This window comes from Poeciliopsis prolifica, unplaced genomic scaffold (assembly GCF_027474105.1).
Source record: "Poeciliopsis prolifica strain line A6 unplaced genomic scaffold, Auburn_PproV2 SCAFFOLD027, whole genome shotgun sequence".
NCBI lineage: Eukaryota > Metazoa > Chordata > Actinopteri > Cyprinodontiformes > Poeciliidae > Poeciliopsis > Poeciliopsis prolifica.
In genome coordinates, this window is record NW_026562402.1 from 1,014,363 (window position 1) to 1,034,933 (window position 20,571).

Below are 20,571 nucleotides of genomic sequence, written 5' to 3' on the forward strand. Positions count from 1 at the left end.
CCTGATGTATGACCCATACATTTAAATCACAATTGATATTTTCTGTTTACCATAAAAAAAACATATGTAAAACTTGTAGGACACTGACCGAACACGCCTCACAAGTTTTCACCATCTATACCAATGCTTTGCCTCTGTTTTCTGGTAACAAGTCTGTGCTGTGTGGCAATTCACTAATCGTTGCAGTAGAAACTGTGCACTCTTGAACAATAAATTTGAGTGAGTTGCATGTTTGTGTGGACACTTTCATCTATGTGCTGAGTAGAGAACAAGATTTGCAACTAGCTGTGCTCAAAATGTCAAAAACCAGTGGAGCAAAACCAGAAGAGCTACAGTAACATTTCCAACCTTTCTTTTTCTGATTTTCTGAACATTTCTTCTTTGCTTGCCCTTACAAACTCTCTAGCAACTTATTTTTGATATTAATAATTATAAAAAATTCAGTCGAAGTTATGTTGCACTGATTATTGGGTATTTAGACCAGAGCTATAGTGAGATCTTATTGCAGTCAATGGGTCTGCACTGATCTTTACGCAGGTTAATTTTCATTATCTACATTTTCTATCATGAGTTTCTAGCTTTTTGTCAAACAGATTAAAATGTTTTGAAAAATTTGCCCTTGAGCAGTGGTGTGTGCATTTTACTCAGAATTTTTTTATCTATTTTACTCTGATTAATTTAGGTGGAAATGTGGTTTTAATGCAAAGATTAAACTGTTTTATTACTGCAAGTTGTTTAAAATATAAGGATCAAAACAAATAAAATATTTTCTCAACATTTAAAACAATAAAAGAATGCGGGACTCCTAAACTTTTCCATGCCAGGGCCTTCCAAGCAGCATTAACTTCTGGCTTGGGCCCTTCTTTACAAACCAACAGACAAAGTAACATCAACTTTTACAATATTCTTTTACTTTTATGCTGTGTTCTCAATTATTATTACATGTGTCTATCATAAATGCTGCCTCACCTTTGCTTTTAGCTGACCACTTGATAAATTCAACCGGCAGCCAATCAAAAGGATATACATAATATCAAATGCAGACTTTATTATAAAAAAATGATATTTTCTGATAATTTTTTTTTTTTTGTATATATATTTTTTAGCATCTTCCTATCTTCTGGTGGCCCTAACAACCTACTCAGTGCCTCTAAAGCAACATGTACAGATTGTCTAGTCGCCCACTAACTACTTAATCAAACTAACACCATAGAAAAATAATAATAAACACATTTTAGAAATTGAGTTTGTGGTGGTTCTGCCATTTGACACAGCAACCATTAGTCCCTGAAAGACCTGGTGCAGAATGTTTTCCCTAAGAAATATCTGTCATGTGAAGATGACAAAGTACATCTGTTGATTTACAAAATAAAAGAAATTGACTTTCCCAATTCCTGTTGTGTTTCTAGTCTAGATATATGTTGCATGTGAATGTGTAAGGAGGAAGTCTTTCTCTCCAGAGGATAAAGCATTAGAATGAGGCCAAGACGAGTTGGGCAGATTCCCATGTCAGACTGGCCAGGTTATCATCCGAGCCATCCTAACTAGACCAGCTGTCTGTTATAGTGGTGTTGGAGCAAGGCTTAATGGCAGCCTTTGTCAGATAGACTCCCAGTCTCTGTCAAGGATACGATTGTGCAGCAGTAGCTCCACAAACACTGCAAACATCGGCAAGCTAAATCAACAGCCCTGGTTAAAAAATGCCTTCTACTTGATTCAAGCTAACAACATGCTTCGGTTATATATTTTGAGTTGTGGTTTCCTGAGTGGGATCTTGTATGCTGAATTGTAACAATTTTCTGTTTGTCTCTTTGTTTTTGTTTTTGTTTTTTTTACATATTTTGGAGTCAAAATATTGCAGTTTTATGCCAAACATCCAAATCAGTTTCTGCAGACATAAAACATAAATAAGGGATCTATTATTTTGTTTTACTTGTTTATGTAATTGGACACAAACATTCTTGTTACAATATATACTACCAGCTCCCTCAGCGTAGTACATCTTTAACAATGCATCTGTACCAAGGTCTTGTGTTTACTGTATGAGCTGAGTGTGATTTAGCTCTGGAAACAACTCCCAGAAAACCTCAGATGTTAACTAACGGGTGATTTCTTTCAGTCAGAACTGAAAATGTTGCTGCAGATTTTCATATTGATTCCATTTTTCTGTTCTTGTTTTGGCTGGTTTCTGAAAGGAGTCCAGTGAAAAACCTGGTATGCATGGAAGTTAGGAACCAAAACTGCCAGCGTCCAATTGAAATCTATAAATTCTTGAAACTTCCTTTAGAAAGACTTATAACTGTTTCTTCTCCAAACAAAGTTAATTCTGTCTTTTTGTCCACTTGGAGCCTGTAAACAAACACCTTCTGATTATTCAGACACTTCGTTAACCTACAGAATGCTACTCCCCTGATGCTCCCTCATTAATGTACCAGTTTTCAGCTGTGCTTCACCATTTCGGAAGGGTTTTCTAATAATCAGTTAGCTTTTCAGTGGTTAGCAGTATCACTCTTGATACAGAGGACTTGGTAGATGCTGATAATAAGCCTCTGAAGAAAAATTGTATCTTTCTGCAGTGTTTTTAAACTGGATGAAATGTTTGTATATTGCATGAAATTGGTTTTATCTTTGGGGAAACAAACACATTTGTATTTGATTCCAAACTTTAGAATTGTTGGGTGAAAAAAAATTATTTGCAAGGAATTAACTAGCTAAAAATTTAACTATAAAAGTTTTCAAAAGTCTTAGATGTCACTTTCTGTCATATGAGGACAGTAAGTCCTCATATGACAGTATGACTTACTGTCATACTGTCATATGGCAGTAAGTGACATCTAAGACTTTTGAAAACTTTTATAGTTAAATTTTTAGCTAGTTAATTCCTAGCTAAAAATTAGGAATTAATTTTTCTGGGAAAATCTATTTTCCCAGATGAATGTATTATATATTCTGTACAATTCAACTACATAGCAAAACCAACATTAAAAAATGAATCTGCAATAAACCACCACTGTCTTAGTAAGGTCATTCAAACATTAACATAAAACTGTGGCTTTCACAGAGAAAAACAAAAAAACATTTTTTTTTATTCTCCACAATTTATGAAAAGACAAGGTGTTGTGGTGTTACGTCACACAAGGCAAAAAGATTGACAGCAGCACTGCAGAAGCTGCAGGAATTATTGTGTTTCTTTCTAAGAGAACATCCATATCTATTTAAAGTGGTTTAAAACATTGTGGGAGGATGTATTGTGGTTTGGTTAAACCAAGCTTATCGGTATTAAAACACAGCATCATCAAGGGATAAACAAAGTAAAAAAAAAAAAAAAACTGAAAGAAGCATTATCACAATCTGGGGTTCAGATGGAACAGGGGGCTCAAATAACATTGAGGACAGTACAAAGTCTATATAGAGGAGTAGAGAGTTTATCATTTTGAAGAACTAAAGAAATTAAGGTGCAGAAGTTAATTAGACTGTAACAAGCACAGCGCACTGCGCAAAACACATGCAGCTGCACCCTGTTCTGCTCCTATCAGTCACACATCCCAGAAGATTTGCACCTGACTCACCCTGCAGGGGCAATAAGGAGATGGAAGATGTTAAAAAACAAAACTAAATTATCCAAAAAGTTACACTGCTTACTCAAATTATGGCCTGAAAACAAAGGCAGTAAAATCTTCATAAAAAAATATGTCTGGTTTACTTTGGAGTCGGACCTCTAATTAAAGTTAGTAAGGTCTCATTGGGCTCAGACACAATGTCTGTGGGTCTGGGTCAGGTTTGACAGGTTTTTAGGCTGGATTTAAACTTTACATGAAACATTACTATGAAATTGAGTCACTTGTTGTTTCATTAAAGTGTTAACTTAAGGGTCTGCACCTTATGCTACCAGATTATTTCAACTTTTTTGTTATCTTTATTTTTTTAACAAATGATTGTTTTGTGACAAAAACTGTCTACAATTATTTTCTAATTTTTAAGCCCAAAGCTTAAAAATTAGCTTTGGGCTTACACATCTGTAAGGTTGTGCCGAGTACTAGATCGCTTTCATGCGCACACAGTTTGGATAATCAATATTTAATTGAATTTTAATGGTAGAATAATGATCCTTGAAAGTTTCTCTCAACAATTTATCATTTTGGAAAATTACCAGTAACTCTTTCTGGTCTTTCCTCATGTCAGTGGACATAATACAACAAAAATCATTAGAATATGATTTGTTTTATTAAATTCAAGCCTGTTCATTCATCTCAGCCGTTGTTGTGACCTCGTCGTATATGTTTACAAGAGGCAAAGTGAACTCTGAGCACCAGTATATAGAAGACCCTTCTTCCCTGGCTGTGGATGTGATAAATAAGGAGGGATGGTAGAGGATGATTGAAGGAGTGTATAGATACAAGATAGAGGAGGAGAGGATGTGTACCTTCAGTCAATTGAAAAGCTGTCAAGGTGCAGGTGCATACAAGGTACAAGCTGAAGATAAGAAGCAACCCTTTCTCTCTAGCTGTTTTCTACTTCACCTTTCCTGCACTCCCTCTTGTTAACATCTCTCCCTTTCTCTTTTTCACCACAGCACCGGGATTAATCAGACCAGTAATGGTAAAGCAGTCTGCTCGGGAATTCTGAGCGTCTAGCATGTCAAAAGTCAATTCCTGCCTCAGTAGATAAGACAGAGCCTGTTTGCCTTGCTATATGGTTTTGTATTTGAATCCATTTAGTAGTTTGCAGGTCTTGGCTTTCACAAATCAGTTCAAAATGTTATATTCTTTCATATTCGGCAACTTGTAATTTAAAAAAAAAAAAAAAGGTTCTGCTATCAATTTGAGATTTGACTTTTGTAAAAGTTTAATTTAAAAGTAATCAATTTAGGTCAGAGCTCGCAGGTATTTAATCCAGTTTAACGAGAGGCTAAATCTGTCAAAGTGTAATTAGTCAATTCACACACTTCAGTAATGCCATGAAGAAAGAAAATAGCAATAAAAAGTAATTATTTGTAATTCATTGTAATCCCCTTTTAATTAAAAGTACAATGTCAACAAAGCAAAGATTAAAAATACAGAACAAGATTTTCAGGTTAATGGTTAAATACACTGAAACATTCAAGTGACATTTGATTTCAAAGAAAACCGGCTTGGTCACTATTACATGAAGGGACTTATCAGTGTGTGAATCCAACAGACATTACTATCGTTAATAAATACTATTGCTGAAATGTGAGTATTTTCTCAGCAGCAGTACAGGATGCACTATGTTCACCTGCTGTTGCCAGTTCATATTATGTACAGGTGAAGAGTCTTGCTTTTTTTATTAGGAGAACAGATCATCTCACCGTGTTCCGTCTGATTCTCTGTCAGTAAGAGAGTTGAGTCCAAATTTTTATATCTGTAAATCTCCCTAAAGAATACCTGGATATACATTGTTGTCCGACTAGGGATGACTAGTGATGTGTATTGACTGAGTATAATTTAGGGTAGTTTCAACAGACTTTTTTGTCTTTTTATAATTTCCTGAAATGATTTTATAGAACAAAACAATCTAAGCAACTCCTACACAGATAAAGAAGTGAAAAGCTTATTAAAATGATCAAAATGTTACAGGACCAATACATCCTCGTTAGTTAGAGATGAGCTTATTTTAATCATTCTGCACACACCATGCAGCAGGATGCAGCATTTCCAGCTGATCCCATCCAAGGTTTTGCTTGTAGTCCAGGGAGAATTTCATATTTTTACTTTTACTCACAGAATCCCCATGATTTTCACTCAGTCAGCCTTTATCCTTTCAGAACTTGTTTCCCAAGTTTAGATTTAAGATTTGGGTCAGAAACTGGGTTCAGCATGTATGTGCTGTTTCACTTTAACCAAAGAGAATCTAAAGAACTAAAGGAAAATGTGACTTTTCTTTTGGTGAACAATATGTTGTCTTGCTCTTTTAACACTGGCCTAAATCACTATGGATTTACTCAAATATACCAAGTGGATTACTTTCACCTGAAATTAGTAGTAGAGGAGGAGAAACAGCATGGTGTTAAAATCCTATGTCAATCTTCTTTTTATTCTACTTTTCATCTAAGCCCAGAGTGCCCAAAGTGGGTACTGGAGGGCCAGTATCCTGCATGTTTTTGTTCTCTCCCTGGATTAAGGCACCGAATGATGGCTCATCAAAAGGCCTAAGAAGAACATGGACTTGCTGAAAAGGTTTACTAGCACCAGGGAGAGAATGGAAACATGCAGGATGCCGGCCCTCAAGGACCAACTTTGGGCACCCCTGATCTAAGCAGTGACACTCTTTTGTATTAGTTTGAACTAGTCTTGATATATCAATCAGCAGTCTTTCTTTAGGTTTTTAAAGTTGTTTTACTGGCTTTTTGTTCACTCATTTTTAATTTCACAGTGGACAAAGACGTTTGAGCCATAAAACATACCTCTGTGTGTCAATATGATCTGAAAATTGGGACTTTACAAAATCTATGCAAAGACCTGTGACAGAACCTCTGCTCCTTTGTAGATGTCAAGTCTGGGGTGTTAAGGTCTCAGATGTCAAACCGTCTCTCAAACACACACACAGAAAAACGTACTCAGCAGTACTTGTGTTATATACTACAGTAAGCGGCACAGATGTGGATTGTTTCAAGCCCTGTAACACATACAGTACATACCCACAGGAGCAAAGGAGACTGGTGTGAACTGGAACTGTGAGCAAGGTGTGATGTATGGCTGCTGCAGTCATACAGTGTGTGAGGACAGACACAAAACACAGACTGGCAGATCCTAGTTTTAACTGACTGGTGAACTGGGCTTTAACAATATGAAGATGAGTCTCGGTTGTATAAATTTGTAGCATTTTAAGAGCCTAATAAATATTAGTTAGCATTAGCAAAACTGAATTATCCTTAAGTCCAGTTATTGTACAAGGTCTACTCTGTTGGAGTTTAAACTTAGTATGGACCCTTTGAGTTGTTTTAGTGTGAAATAAATCACACACTAACAAACTTTTGTGCTGAGATTAGAAACAGCCTTAATGATTTTTTTAAACGTCCTGAGATATTAAGAGATGAGGTCAGTTAAACTCTGAGCTTTTTACCATGTGCGCGGTCCGGCGAGGTCACACTGGGCGTGTTTTTACAAGGTTTCTTTTTGTGTGGTTTTGGGAACTGATGGTCTGACAGGACAACCTTATCTGCTTCCCACTGTGACATTTGCAGCTCTCCTCCTGAGCATCATTCTCACACTGCAGAAGAGTTAAAATGATTAAAATTACAGCATTTCCAATTTAGCTGCTGCTTATATAGAACATGTTGAATAATCCAAGCATTAATTGAAGTACAACTATTTAATTTAGAAAATAAAAATCCTATGTTGTAGAATAATAATGGTAATTATATTTCTAAATACTCTGTACAGCTCTTGTTAGCCAGCTGAACAGCATTTACTCAAAGCTTATAACATTTCACAAGTTGGACGCATACAGAGATGCATCTTTAACTGTTTCTGTTTGTGCAGTCTCTCTGTAGACTGTTTGAGTGCGCTCTTCTCTTCAGCTCATCCCACAGGTGTTTGACAAGATTTAGATCAGGAAACTGATATAGTCATGACAAAAGGTCCATTTTATGTCTGGTATGTTATTTCTATTTTGTATATTATTCTTCTGATAGAGCTGACCCATTTTCAGTTTTCTGCTGGAGTCAACCAGACATTCATGACTCCATACCATCTAACAAGTTTTTCCACATATTCAGGCCTTGACTCATCCCAAACCTGACTAGAGTGTTGGTTGCTCATTTGACCAAAGTACAATTTTCCACTGGTTGCTATGGTGAGCCAAGGATGCCACTCTTTGCCACGGCTCTGTAATAGGGATCTTTTGAGATGTTTCTATGTCTCTTACGCTCCTGCCTACTATGTGTGGTGAGGAGATAATTGTCCTGGACCTGCAGCTAAAAGAAATAGGCCTCTGTGTCATCGCTTATTTACACCCCAGGGAAACAGAAAGTCACGGAGAACAAATTCAGAGTTGTTTGGGGAACCAGTAATTGCTCCACCAGTGATCGTTTTGATTCTGAACAATTATTTTCTCCATTGAAGAAATGTACTCAAATTAAAGTTTGGATTCCTCAGTGCAAGATTATGCGACTGCAATAAAAACTGAATATCCATATCTTTACTAGGGCTTCCCAATCACAACAAGCAATAAGTCAATTAATCTCATAATGAATTAAAACAAGGTCAATAATTTCCATCTGCAAGATTTATTGGTTTTTCTCTTTTTTCTCTTTCTACAAAAACTGGAGGATAAAAGTCTTCAGTTTGCTCCTTTGGTGTCAAATAGATTCTTGAAAATTTTGATTACAGAAACTTTGTGGTTTATTTTATTTTTATTTTTTTTAGATATATAAAATGTCTTCCACTTTTAAATGTTCATTAGAGTTTAAAGTTTATTGATCTTTGAGAATGTGTTCTAGTATTATGTCACCATTTCATTAGTTGAAAATGTTCTCAAAACAAATATATTATCATTCATCGCAATAACTTCTGGGACAATGTATCATCGAGCAAAATAAGAAATGGACAATTATTGATGTTAAACATGTTTAAATTATCTAATTGTTGATGTTCTCAACTCTACTTGGTGCCTGACTTGAGCTTTTTCTACCCTTTTCTTTCACTAAGGCTCCACAGTCTGTTTACCATATAAAAATAAAATATAAAGCCACAAGTCCAAACTCGTGTCTGTCCTAGTCATAAAATAATTCTGAAATTGTCTTTTCTCTTTGTCTTTTGTGTGGGTCTGACTCTTTGAGATGTTAATAAGATTTTCTAATTACTCTAAAACATAGTGCAGATTCCTTTCCTCTGTAGTTGAAAGGACAGAAATAAAATGATGCGTGGGGAAAAAACAGAGCTTTATATGTTTAGCCAGAGCCATTAAGGGAGACACAAAAGCATCACTCTTCATCCATAGCTTGACTCGGAGGCGATAAAAGCGTCTTCCTTATCAGCCTTGTAGCCTTGCCATATGACTTTGTAGTTCGCTGCGTGTTTCTGTGTCTTCTCTATTCTCCATTTTGGCTTCATGCATTTCATTTCCATCTTTTTTTTTCTCGGTTTTTGGTCCAGAAGTCTGAGGCCTCGTCTGTTCCGCCCACTACTGTCTTCTCCGTCGACAATTAAACATAAAGAACCGCGCCATTAATTAAGCAACTAATCTCGCTGTTTATGTTTTGTCATATTTGCTGCTTACAGATGCGTGGAGAGCTCCCTCCCCTCCAAATAGCGAATGCTTCTTCACGCATTAAAACATTTAACAGTTACGGCTCTGTAAGCCACTCAGCTGAGAGGGAAAAAAAGAAACCCTCGCCACATCCAGCTCGCTTTTTATTATTTATTTTGGCAAGCGCCTCAGTTAATACTGTTGATTTAAAGCCTCACCTTCAATTTAGTGTAGCATGTGGACAGAGCTTTAGCTTTTTTGCTGCGGCTGAACCAATTTTCTGCTTCAAGCGCCTTTAATAAACCTCGTAGCACTATCAGGAGGCTTCAGCTTCCCTGATGAAGGCCATTTATTTCAAATTAAAGGAGAGTTCCTTATCTTCTGTGGACTCAAATAGAGGGGGGGTGCGGAGGAGATAAAGACGGCGTGCTTTGGTGTCACACTGTCTGTGTAGTTAATGCGGTGACCAGGAAGGAGGAGGCGAGTGGGAAAAGCAAAAAAGACCCAAGTTTGAGGGAAGACAAAAAATAAGAGTGAAGAAAGATTAAACTGGCAACATAAAAGAGAAGCATTTGTGTGAATCTGATAGGCTGTCATCTTTTTAAAAACAATTATCTAAGGAATGCCATTGGATCTTTTGTTCTTGCATTCTCCATCGCTTTATCTCAATTAGTTTTTTTCATGTTTCTCTCATCATTTACGTGTATTTTTCTCCTTTAAACGTCGCCACCCAGATAAACTCTGTTATTGCTCGCGTCCGTGCAGATACAGGCACGCTGTAATTGAAATGACTGAGGTCAGCTCTACTCCACAGTCAAAAGCAAAATGAGTCTTTAATTTAGCTTTCAATTAAACGTGCTGTTAAACGCTCCTCACAGAGCAGGTGTGTGTGTGAGGAGTAAAGCATTAACATGTTGCCTCATAAAGTGTGTGTGTGATTTTTGATGTCTAAAGTGTGACAGTGTGTGCATTCGTGCATGTGCCTCCCTGTACCTGTGTGGGCGTACGCAGCTCGTTTGTCTCTACTTCAATCAGTCAGAATCTATTACAGCAAGACGTCGAGGCAGCAAAGCCCGTCATCCTTAACACTCACACAGATAGACAGCCAGAGAAAAAAAATATAATACAGCCCACATATCAAATTAAGCTCAGCTAATTCAATCTCTCAGAGCTCACTTTTCTGCTGTATTTGATCAGAATGAGCCTGCCCACTCAATTAAGTGTGATTTAGAGCTAATTGTGTGATTTACAGTGAAGCACGTACCATCCACCCCATTCATTGTCAAACAGGTTCCCATCAGCGGAAACGTGACTTGTTTTTCATCTCTCTTTTATCATTTTTTTGTATTTAAACACTTCAATTCTCAGCAAATCTTTTTTTATATCTTGAAGAATTGTCACACCAAAAGAAGCGAGATTAAACATGCTTTAAAATCTGAGTGTGGGTTGGCATTTAAAAATGAATCATAACAGATCCTAAATATCTTTAAAAAAATTATAGAAACCATTTTATCACAAGTTTGAGTGGTGTCCATTACTTGGTAACATTAAGCCATTCTTAGTGGTATGATGGCTTAATCCTAACATTAAACCATGTTAGGATTATGTTAGGATTCTAACATTAATCCTAATGTTATAATTACTGGAGAGTATACTTCTGCTAATGCTGTATTTTCATTTTGCGCTTTTGCTAACTTTGGATACATTTAATGTACATTTTGAAGACACTGAAGATGGGATTCTAATATTGGATGCTCTGAATATTAGATTCCTTGACTGTGATTGAGATTTAAACATTGAAATCAGTATTTTAGAAACTGAATAACCCTAAATTGGGGTAGGCAGTAATTTGTCAAATAACATCCAATAGTGGTGATGAAAAGTCATTTTAGTTGGTAGGAACGATGTCTCACTGCAGTCGAGTTGCTATGTCTGGCCCTTTCCAACTGCACATATCAGACAGGGAGGCCATAAAGTCCACAACTCATTCCTGCAGCTTTACTGGTTTATGTCGCAACAGTCACTTTTATATACAGGAGAGAAAATGTAGTTCTTTGTCTCTCTAAACATTAATCCGTCTCTCTGTTTTTGTTTCTGTGGGGTTTTTTTTTCTGCAGGTCTCGTAACACGGCTCCAGTGTGTCCTGGTCTGCAGGCTCAGATTTTATCCTGCTACAAGGACAACAAAGACCAGACCTTAAAGTGTTCAGACTTGGCTAAAGAATACATGCAGTGTATAAATTCTGCAAAAAAGGTGAGATTTGTTTTTCTCTAACTCTGGAATTGACAGAAATAGGGATATCAAAGGAAGACATAGAATGATGTCTCTTTTGCAAATAAATTCCTTCATCCTTTAATAAGTTAAAAGAAATGGGATGACAAGAATAAAAATGTTTCCACGTGTGACATTGTGTGCATTTGTGCACCTTAATGAACTTTTGGGGAACTTTTTGGGGTTCTTGTTTTAGTTCAGACATATTTTCCTGTGTGTTTTCCAACGATATTTCTGAGAAGTGCAAGACTGCGAGAGATAATAATTGCTGTCAGAGTGTGTGCTTGGGAAATGTCATTGATAACAGCTTGCAGAGCGAATATCTGATGTGAAAATACAAAATCAAAGTTTCCTCAGCAAAATCTGTGTTGTAAGTCGTGAAAATGACAGCTTTTCAGAATGACAGCATTGCTTTAAGATAAGTTCACCTTGTCACCAGAGAGCTAATTTTGGGAAAACTTGGGGAATCACAAGAAAGCAGAGTCAGAAAAACAAAACAATAAACCCCAGATAGTGTTATTCTGTCTTTTGATAAATTCTGAATATGATCTAACTCCATTAGCATTGCAGTGGGTAGGTGAGCTTTGGGACTGTAGCAAATGTAATGATGGTTGCAGCAAAAATAACTTCAGTTTCTACATTTTGAACTGTATAAAGATATTAAAACAAATTGCTTGTGCTCTATATTATTTGAGTACAAATTGGATTTTGTAATAAGAATGCCTGATTATGTGCCTTGCTGTTTGATATTTTGGCATATTTAATCTTTTTAATTTCTAAAACGGTTTATGAAAACTTAATTTCTCATTTAGAGATCAGGAAGTCATTCTCAAGCTCCAGAAATGATTCCTTTTTGCTTAATATTTCAGCTACAAATACCTTTTGTTGATTATATTAGGAGTTCTGCTTTGTGAAAGTATTCACACCACCTGAACATTTTGTCAGTTTCCAAAACAAATATATATTCTTGGGATTTTTTGTGGTATTTGTACACAAAGTAGAGCAAAATTGTCACAAAAGAAAGAACAATTTTCAAATTTCTAACAAGTATAAAATGTTACAATCAATACTTGGTAGTAACGCCTTTTATTGCCGTTATGGCTACGTCCACACAGCAGGTAAACACTCCCACCTCTCACGGCTCTGACCACAAATCCACACGGACGGAAATTGATGTCAATTTTCCACAGAATGGCCATTAGTTGATCTTTCTTTTCGTTAGCTGCCCTCGTGTTAGGATTTTGTGACAGTTGCTGAACAAACTTTAAAATCGGTCCGTAGATGGCGGCATTCATAATTACTTCCACAAACAGCTGGACAGACAAATCCTCACTTCACCTGTCCATTAAAACTGCTTTTGTTCTTTGTGGTCAGCCAATAAGCAATTAATTTTAAGCATCAAGGGAAACCAAATAGGATTAGCTACAGTATGCATGCTTTTTTTCTTGCATGGTCTGAAATGGTGTTAAAACCGCTGCTTTATTCTTTATCTGCAGATAAATGAAGTTTTTTCCCAACTGCAGCAGATTAAAATTCACGTGAACTCAAAGAGGGAATGAGAGGAGAGTGATGAGAAACTGAAAGAGTTTTGGTATCCTGCACTTCTAAGGCTTTGGCTGTAAAGGCATTTTGAAGCTATAGCTGCTTATCATGTCAGATAACAAGAAGTGAAAAAAAAAAAAAAAAGAAAGAAAAACACTACTACAGTTGATCAGGGATAACATTCATTGCTGCATGTTTTACCCCGCATCTTGATTGGCCCTGGAGGCACATTGCTAACTTTCACTCCTGTCGGTGGGAAACTTTTGAAACTTCTTCCTGATTATGTACCTTTAAAAGCTGTTGCTGGTAGTTTGGTTCTTACTGGCAACTTTTCCTCCTGTGTAGAAGCAGATTCTGGATAGAGCTCCACAGGATCAGGGAAACATGCAGTGATTTTCCTGAATGCTGGACTCAAATTAGTCAATTGTGTAGCCAACTTGTTGTAAAAAATATTATTTTAATCTCAAAAGGATTTTATTAAAAACCTTGATATCTTTCTTTGGCAACCGGGCCAGGTTTCATAATACTGAAGATATTAATACTGAGAGGATACCAGCTTTTGGAACCTTTATTAAGTCCTAGAACAGGCAGGCGTTGGCCACTGAAACTAGCTGTTTTAAAAACCTTGCTAACACTTACACATGAAGTTTAAACCACATTCTTCATCAGCAGAAAAATAACCTTTCTCACTAAATCAACAAACCTGTTCTTGTTTTAGGCCGGTGGGAAGTTAATACTATTTACTTAATGCCAGTTTTCAAATTTCCAATCTTCCTAATTTTTCTTCAGAAGTGAGTTTGATCATTTTGACTGTATCGGTGCCATAATAATTATGACTTTTATTTCTTAATGACTTTACCTTCTTATGTGCATAAATTAAGATGTTGAGTCCACAGTTACAATCCGATTCCTCAACATGTTGGCAGTATTATATGTCTGTTCTAGTTTATAACACTGTCAAGTAACTGTTACATTCAGGTGTTTATAAAAATTCTGTAAACATCAAACCTTTCAGACATAGCTTTACGTTTGCATCTTTTAAGTCATAAAAGAAATTTGAGTTCACAATTTGGCTCTTTGAAATGGGGCCCATTTCACTCTTTGTGAAATAACAGGCTCTTTCTTGATGGAACGATCCAGTGACATAATAATGCAACTTTTTTTGTTTTCATATTGTTTAAGCTAAGTTATTTTTATTTTATTTTTTGTATGATCACACAGCACCAATCTTTCTTTTCTCAAACAAGAAAGTTTTTTTTTTCTTTTTCTATGTGTTAAATGGATGAAAGAGAACTTAACTAGAACAGAAATCAGTCCTGTTTCTTTTTTGTCATTCCAAGGAATCGACTGTGATGTGTTTTGATCAGTGTCACAGCGGGTCAGTGGACAGGCCTCATAACACAGATGTCTCCCTGCTGGGTTATGCAACCATCTTCCTACACTCACGCATACACACACATATGTGCGTGTGTGTGTGTGATAGTCTGCTTAAATGTATGTGAGTTTGATGAAAAACGAGGGGAGGATTCCACTGAGCCGGCGGAGTGGAAGCAAATAACCTCTAGTCATTATCCGCTGGGAAGCGCAGCTTGACATGCTCACCGCTACGCCGAATGCGAACATGCTGCCCAGATGCTCGGCGGGTTTCTGTAGTCATTTATCTACGCTCTCGGAGGCGAACATATTCACAAAACGCACCGAATTTCTACAGTCACTGTGGGATTCTTAAGTAATTTAGTGTCAGACTTAGATACAGCCAGGTTGTGATCAGTTTCACAAACTTGGTTTACAGAAGAGCAAATAGATGAAGGAAATAAGGTGCACTGACATGGAAAGGATAAAAAGCTGTGGGAGAAGTTTGGAAAAATTAGTTAGGAGACAATAGAGTGAAAATAAGTGGGAAAAAATATAATGAGGAATTGAACTGCATTCCATCATTCAGTAGCTTTTAGATCCATCTTCATAAGGAGCTGTTTGAAGTGAATGTGATCTTTATAAAATTATCAGCAGTGTAGTGGAATTACATCCACAGTTTTAGATTTTACTATGTAACAAAATGATGCATGTGATCATATATTAGTTTGTGCAGTGGAGTGGTTATTATAATTAGAGATGCATTAATCCGGTAACAACATCTGTATCGGTGCCAATATTGAAAAGAAATCTAGATTAAGTATTATGACAATGTTCCTGATCTATTCCATCTCTGTTTCTGATGCAGTTACCAAATAAATTTGTAATTCAGTACATTTATGTCTGTGTTTTTAGTCAGTTCAGCTTAATTTTTATTGGATCGGTACCAGCCGATACTAAACTTCAAATATCGCATCGGAAGTAAAAAAAAAAGAAATGTACCGTGCATCCCAAAGTGAAATCTGATTCGCTTTATAAAAACTTACAAATTGTGATATGGCGTGTTCAGCACCATGTAAGTGCTGAAAGAAGAAAAGGAGGGGAAAAGCAAAAGCAAGAGATAAGTAATTACTCTCCAACATCCAGAGAGTGGAGCCTCAGCAAGGCCAGGCTCTGGTCAACTCCAAGTTCACACCTCCAGAAACGTCAAATGCCGTTATTTTCCTCCTTAAGCAGGGCCAACCGCTGAGACTCATGCACATGTTCACATTTATATCTGAAGCCTTGCTTAGGGTTACACAGGTGTAGCAGGCTTTGGTCTAATACCCTGGGAGTTACTCCTAAAGTTAAAGCTGCCCATCAGACTGAGGAGGAGGGGGGAAATAAACAGAGCCACACTGAGAGAAGGGAGAGAGACAATCGGAGAGCAGAAAAACATTTCAGTTAAAAACAGCAGAGGGATCCAGACGGAGATTTAGAAACACTTCTTCATTTGTGCATCTGGCTCTTTTCCCACTTGGAGAAAATCACAGAAGTCACTTCTTATTCAGTTTTAAATTTTACTATACATTTTTCTCTGACAGAATGGCACATTTTAATTAAACCATAAAGTAATAGTTTTAGGGTTTTTTTCTGTTTTTCTCACAGCCCAAAATTTTAATGAAATTCAGTGTATGTGGATATTTGTGGCCGCACACGTTTTAACACACAGGGAACAGCAGTCAACTTTGTATTGGGAAACAAAACATAAATTTTAGAAAAGTTTGCAAAATAACTATCCCAAAAGCAGGACATGAAAATTGTGTCTTCTGTTTGCTGGTGAAACTGAGACCAGGAAGTAGGTTTGTTGAAGTTATGTTTTTTCCCCCCTTTTGGCAATTTGTTAATAAAATTATGTAGGAGCTACCGGGCCAGGTTTCATAATACTGAAGATATTAATACTGAGAGGATACCAGCTTTTGGAACCTTTATTAAGTCCTAGAACAGGCAGGCGTTGGCCACTGAAACTTAGCTGTTTTAAAAACCTTGCTAACACTTACACATGAAGTTTAAACCACATTCTTCATCAGCAGAAAAATAACCTTTCTCACTAAATCAACAAACCTGTTCTTGTTTTAGGCCGGTTGGGAAGTTAATACTATTTACTTAATGCCAGTTTTCAAATTTCCAATCTTCCTAATTTTTCTTCAGAAGTGAGTTTGATCATTTTGACTGAACACTTTAATTTCTGTTTCATCAAACCATTGCACATGCCTCAAAATTAAGGTCTTTGAGTTTGTTTGTCTGACTTTTACACATTTTTTTCTTCTTCATGTCAGTGGCATTTCATGTTGGTAGAGGGAAAATGTCTTTGGGAAAATGTCACAGACCCAATAGCTTCACTTAGGATCTTTACAAGGTCAAACGTTCTTCTGTATGAAGGCCCAGTATGATTTAGAGGTGCGTCAATTACAGTTTTCTGGTTTCAAAAGCCTAACCTGGCAATTCTGATTTTGGCAAATACAGTTTTGTTTTTTTTTTAAATACAAGTGACGCTGCCAGGTATTAAAGGTCACCTTCAGTGCTCCAATCTTGTTCCACTGCAAAATTAAAAAACTGATTACTTCTCTCATGCTGATATATGATATAATACTGATATATGATATAATACTTTCACATACAAGAAGTTTATGTTTAGAGCAGTTTGCTCCAAATTACTAAATTTACTTAAGTGCAGAGCTGTATTCTTTTCCAAATTCAACTTTCACTAAAATCGAATCCTTTCCCTTTCTTGTGAACCCACCCTCATTTGTCATCTTGGGAAATAAATTTGTCATGGAATCAAACTAGAGTCTTGGCACAACATCGCTACTCGTTAAGAAATAGCTATAAACAACTAATTTTTATTTTTATTTTTTGCCATCTATTTCTGCTAGTTTTTTCCCCAAAGGTGTCAAAACATTAGTAAAATATATTTAATATCTGTCAATATAGGTTACCGAGCATAACTGCAATATTCATATTGGATATTGATATCAGCCCAAATTTTCATACTGAACCTGAAAACCTCTAGGGGACGCTGCAGGTTCACCACCAGTGGTTCGGGGATCAGAGTTTGAGAAAGATTGAGATAGAGGGGTCTTGAATCAAACTTCTCCAGTTTCTTCACCACACACACATTCAGCTCTTTTGCTGAACTACTGCACCTTTATGTTTTGTTTTTGTCACTTTATTATGAGGTGTTGGATGGGAAGTGTCACCATCTTCTTTTCTGTAGCTGTAACAAATATTATCTGGTTGTTTTGTGGCCATTTTCTGTGTTGTGCTTGGTATATTTTTATCAGGCTCTGTGTTAAGTCACCTGAAAGTAGTGGCTAAAATAATTGCTTCATCAACTTTTGATGAGGGTATTTTCAGACAGAGGCTCTGTTGACAGCCTGACAATAAATACGTTTCTGTAGCCTTAGTCTGAATGTTGGCTGATTTTTAGCAAGGCCAGTGAATCACAGTGGAATGCTATAAAATCTAATATTGATTTTTTTTTTTTCTGTAGCTTTTTTTTGGTTGTTGTTTTTCTATTTTCTTTAATGTCAGTAGTATTGTTGATTGAACAAAGATCACAACAGCTCAGTCACTCCACTGGTATATATCAGTACCGACAAGCAAGAAGAGAAACACAAAGGAGATATGGAGGATAAGTAACTGGATTATTGAAGAGTATAAGATAAACATAAAGCCAAACTTCAGTGGTTTTGATGAAAGGCTTTTAGAGAAACACTAAAAGCAGTGGAGAAGGGAGAAAGATAAAGAAAGGTTTCATAGCATTAAGGCAAAGCCAAAGAGCTCAATAAAGAAGAAACAATTAGCTGTAGGTGGAAGCTGAAATGAAGTGCTGACAGGTAGAAGCTGGAAATTGGTTCAAAGAAACAGATATTTTAATAGGCTTTATCTAAAGGCAGAGCAAGAGGGTGAAAAAGCAAAAAAACGGTACTTGTTATGAGTACTTAGAAGTGAAATAGTACAAAACATAAATGATAAAAAGAATATAATGGATAAAAGAGATGAAAGGGCAAAATGCGAGCAGGCAGAGGCGGGAAAAGAAGATGAGGGCAAACAAAAATGAAAAAATGTCAGAAAAGTGGAAGATAAACATGGTGATGAGAAGCAACTTGCGCAGGAGGAAGAGTATAAAGAACAGTTAAGGAGACAGGAAGAGGGAGATGAATTAAAGAAGTGGAAGAGGTGAAGCATATGTCTTTTTCTACTTTTTGCTGTTCGGTAAGTTCTGATTTAATATGCCTATTTTTAAAGAACTTACCGTTGGGTCTAGTTAAAAAGTAATTGGGATTAGAGATGCACTGATCCACTTTTTTCACTTCCAATAGCAATGCAGATTTCATCGACCCATACCGATTCGATATAGGAAAAAAGTTCTGAATAGACATGAAACATGTACTGAATGTATTTGATAACTCTGCACAAGTACAGCACACTGAAATACACCAAGAACTTCACACGTTTGGTCAAACATGTAAAAACAACTTTAATACAGACAAATAGAGATATTAATATTGGTCTACTGTGTTTCATCACTCAGTAAACGAGAGGCTGCAATTCCACAAACTTAAAAAGCCAAATCTGATTTATTTGCCTTTCGTCTTCATGGTGACTAAAGAGACTAAAGAGATCATGTTGGTAAAACACAAGTTTTTACTGCTAAATCACATAGTGTGGAAAGTTTAAGGAAATTAACATTCAGAGAATGGTAGAGCAGAAACATACATTAGCTCACACACTTTTCAAACTTGACGTTGAGTTTCTCCACTTGCTCCAGATCTCATCTCCATACCCCATCCTGAACGCATCATCCGCACAATGAAACTCGGTGGTGGTAGCATCATGCCAAGGTATTTTTTTGCCTGGCGTCTTTGCTAAATTTGAAAATGTTTAGTGCCACTTAGCTTCCCGTAAATAAAGTTTTACCCGGTAAATAAAGTAGTTTGACGTTTCTATTCATGCTCTTAGTTTGAAGTGGACTGTTTACGCAGCATTTCTGTTTCCTTTACTGATGTTCTTCGTTTTAAAGTAAATTATTGAGCATACGTGGCAAATATGCAACAAATGTTCACAGAATTTTGTAAACGGACAAAAATTTTGCAGAGCTGGTGGAGATGTATCCCAAAGTAACCTTTAATTTAGTAGCAAAAGCAATGTTCTCATGCACTACTTTGTGTCGCTCTGTCATATAATAATCCCAGTAAAAATACATTAAAATATGTGCTTATAATGTGTCAAAATGTGAAAGAGTTCAGGGGTTGTGAATACTTGTGTGAAATGCCTGCCACATAAGGAGAAGGGTTAGAGGTAGGCCCAGGATAAAGAGACGTGTGGAGGAACAGTAGTAGACAGTCGGCTCCTCTGCGGTCGACACTAATGAAGAAGAATGAGGGCCCTCTGCTGCTGGTTGGACCTGCTGCTGTCCGCACACATACACACATGCACACACACACAAACTTTCCCTTATGTACACCTCAAGTTTTGACACAAAACTTGAGCGAGCGTACAACTAGCTGAACTCCACTCACCTCGTATTGCTGCGCATGGATAAATATTACAATGTGTCTGGGAGCTTCATGAAAGTAGGCCTAATTAGAAACTAGATTTGTCTCAGTTGTTCAGAGAGAAGTCAAAACGTGTTCAGAGGAGTCCAACTTCCTGCTCCTAAATTGGTTTAGGTTGCTTTAATTGGGGCTAAAATCTCAGAACCATATCTGGGTTTTTTGGGTTTTTTTTCCTTTTTGCAGAGTACTTTTTTTTTTTTCAAGCAATATACATAGTGTAGTTTATATCTTTAGACTTTCCACTGGTAACATTGAACCATTAAGACTCCAGCAAAACTACAGTAATAAAATTTTAAAACTATATTTTGTAGGCTGTTTTTATTTATTATTTTCTTTGCAAAATTGTTTGAATTGATTATATTTTTAATTTTGTTTACATTTATATCACTGGCATGCTCTCTGTGTGAATGTTGGACTCTACAACAGCAAAAAACTGAAAAAGAAGGAACACATACACAAAACCCCAGTTGGCTTTTTTTATTATAAAAATGGGTACATGATAGACTTTTTGTCATTTTTCTTTTCCTCAAAATGTTGTTTTGTATAGAAATATTCAGTGAAAAATCTGCCCATTTGACTACAGTCAGCTATGACT

The 20,571-nt window shown here is 36.5% G+C and overlaps 1 protein-coding gene across 2 annotated transcripts in view; it reads left to right on the top strand.

Annotated features, from left to right (window-relative positions):
- The window catches only part of chchd6a (coiled-coil-helix-coiled-coil-helix domain containing 6a), a 72,148-nt gene that overhangs the window by 32,324 nt on the left and 19,253 nt on the right, over nucleotides 1-20,571 (top strand). For both annotated transcript variants that reach the window (XM_055048286.1, XM_055048287.1), the window contains one exon: nucleotides 11,328-11,463. In XM_055048286.1, the coding sequence (XP_054904261.1) occupies nucleotides 11,328-11,463 (136 nt within the window). The remainder of the gene's footprint in view (nucleotides 1-11,327; nucleotides 11,464-20,571) is intronic.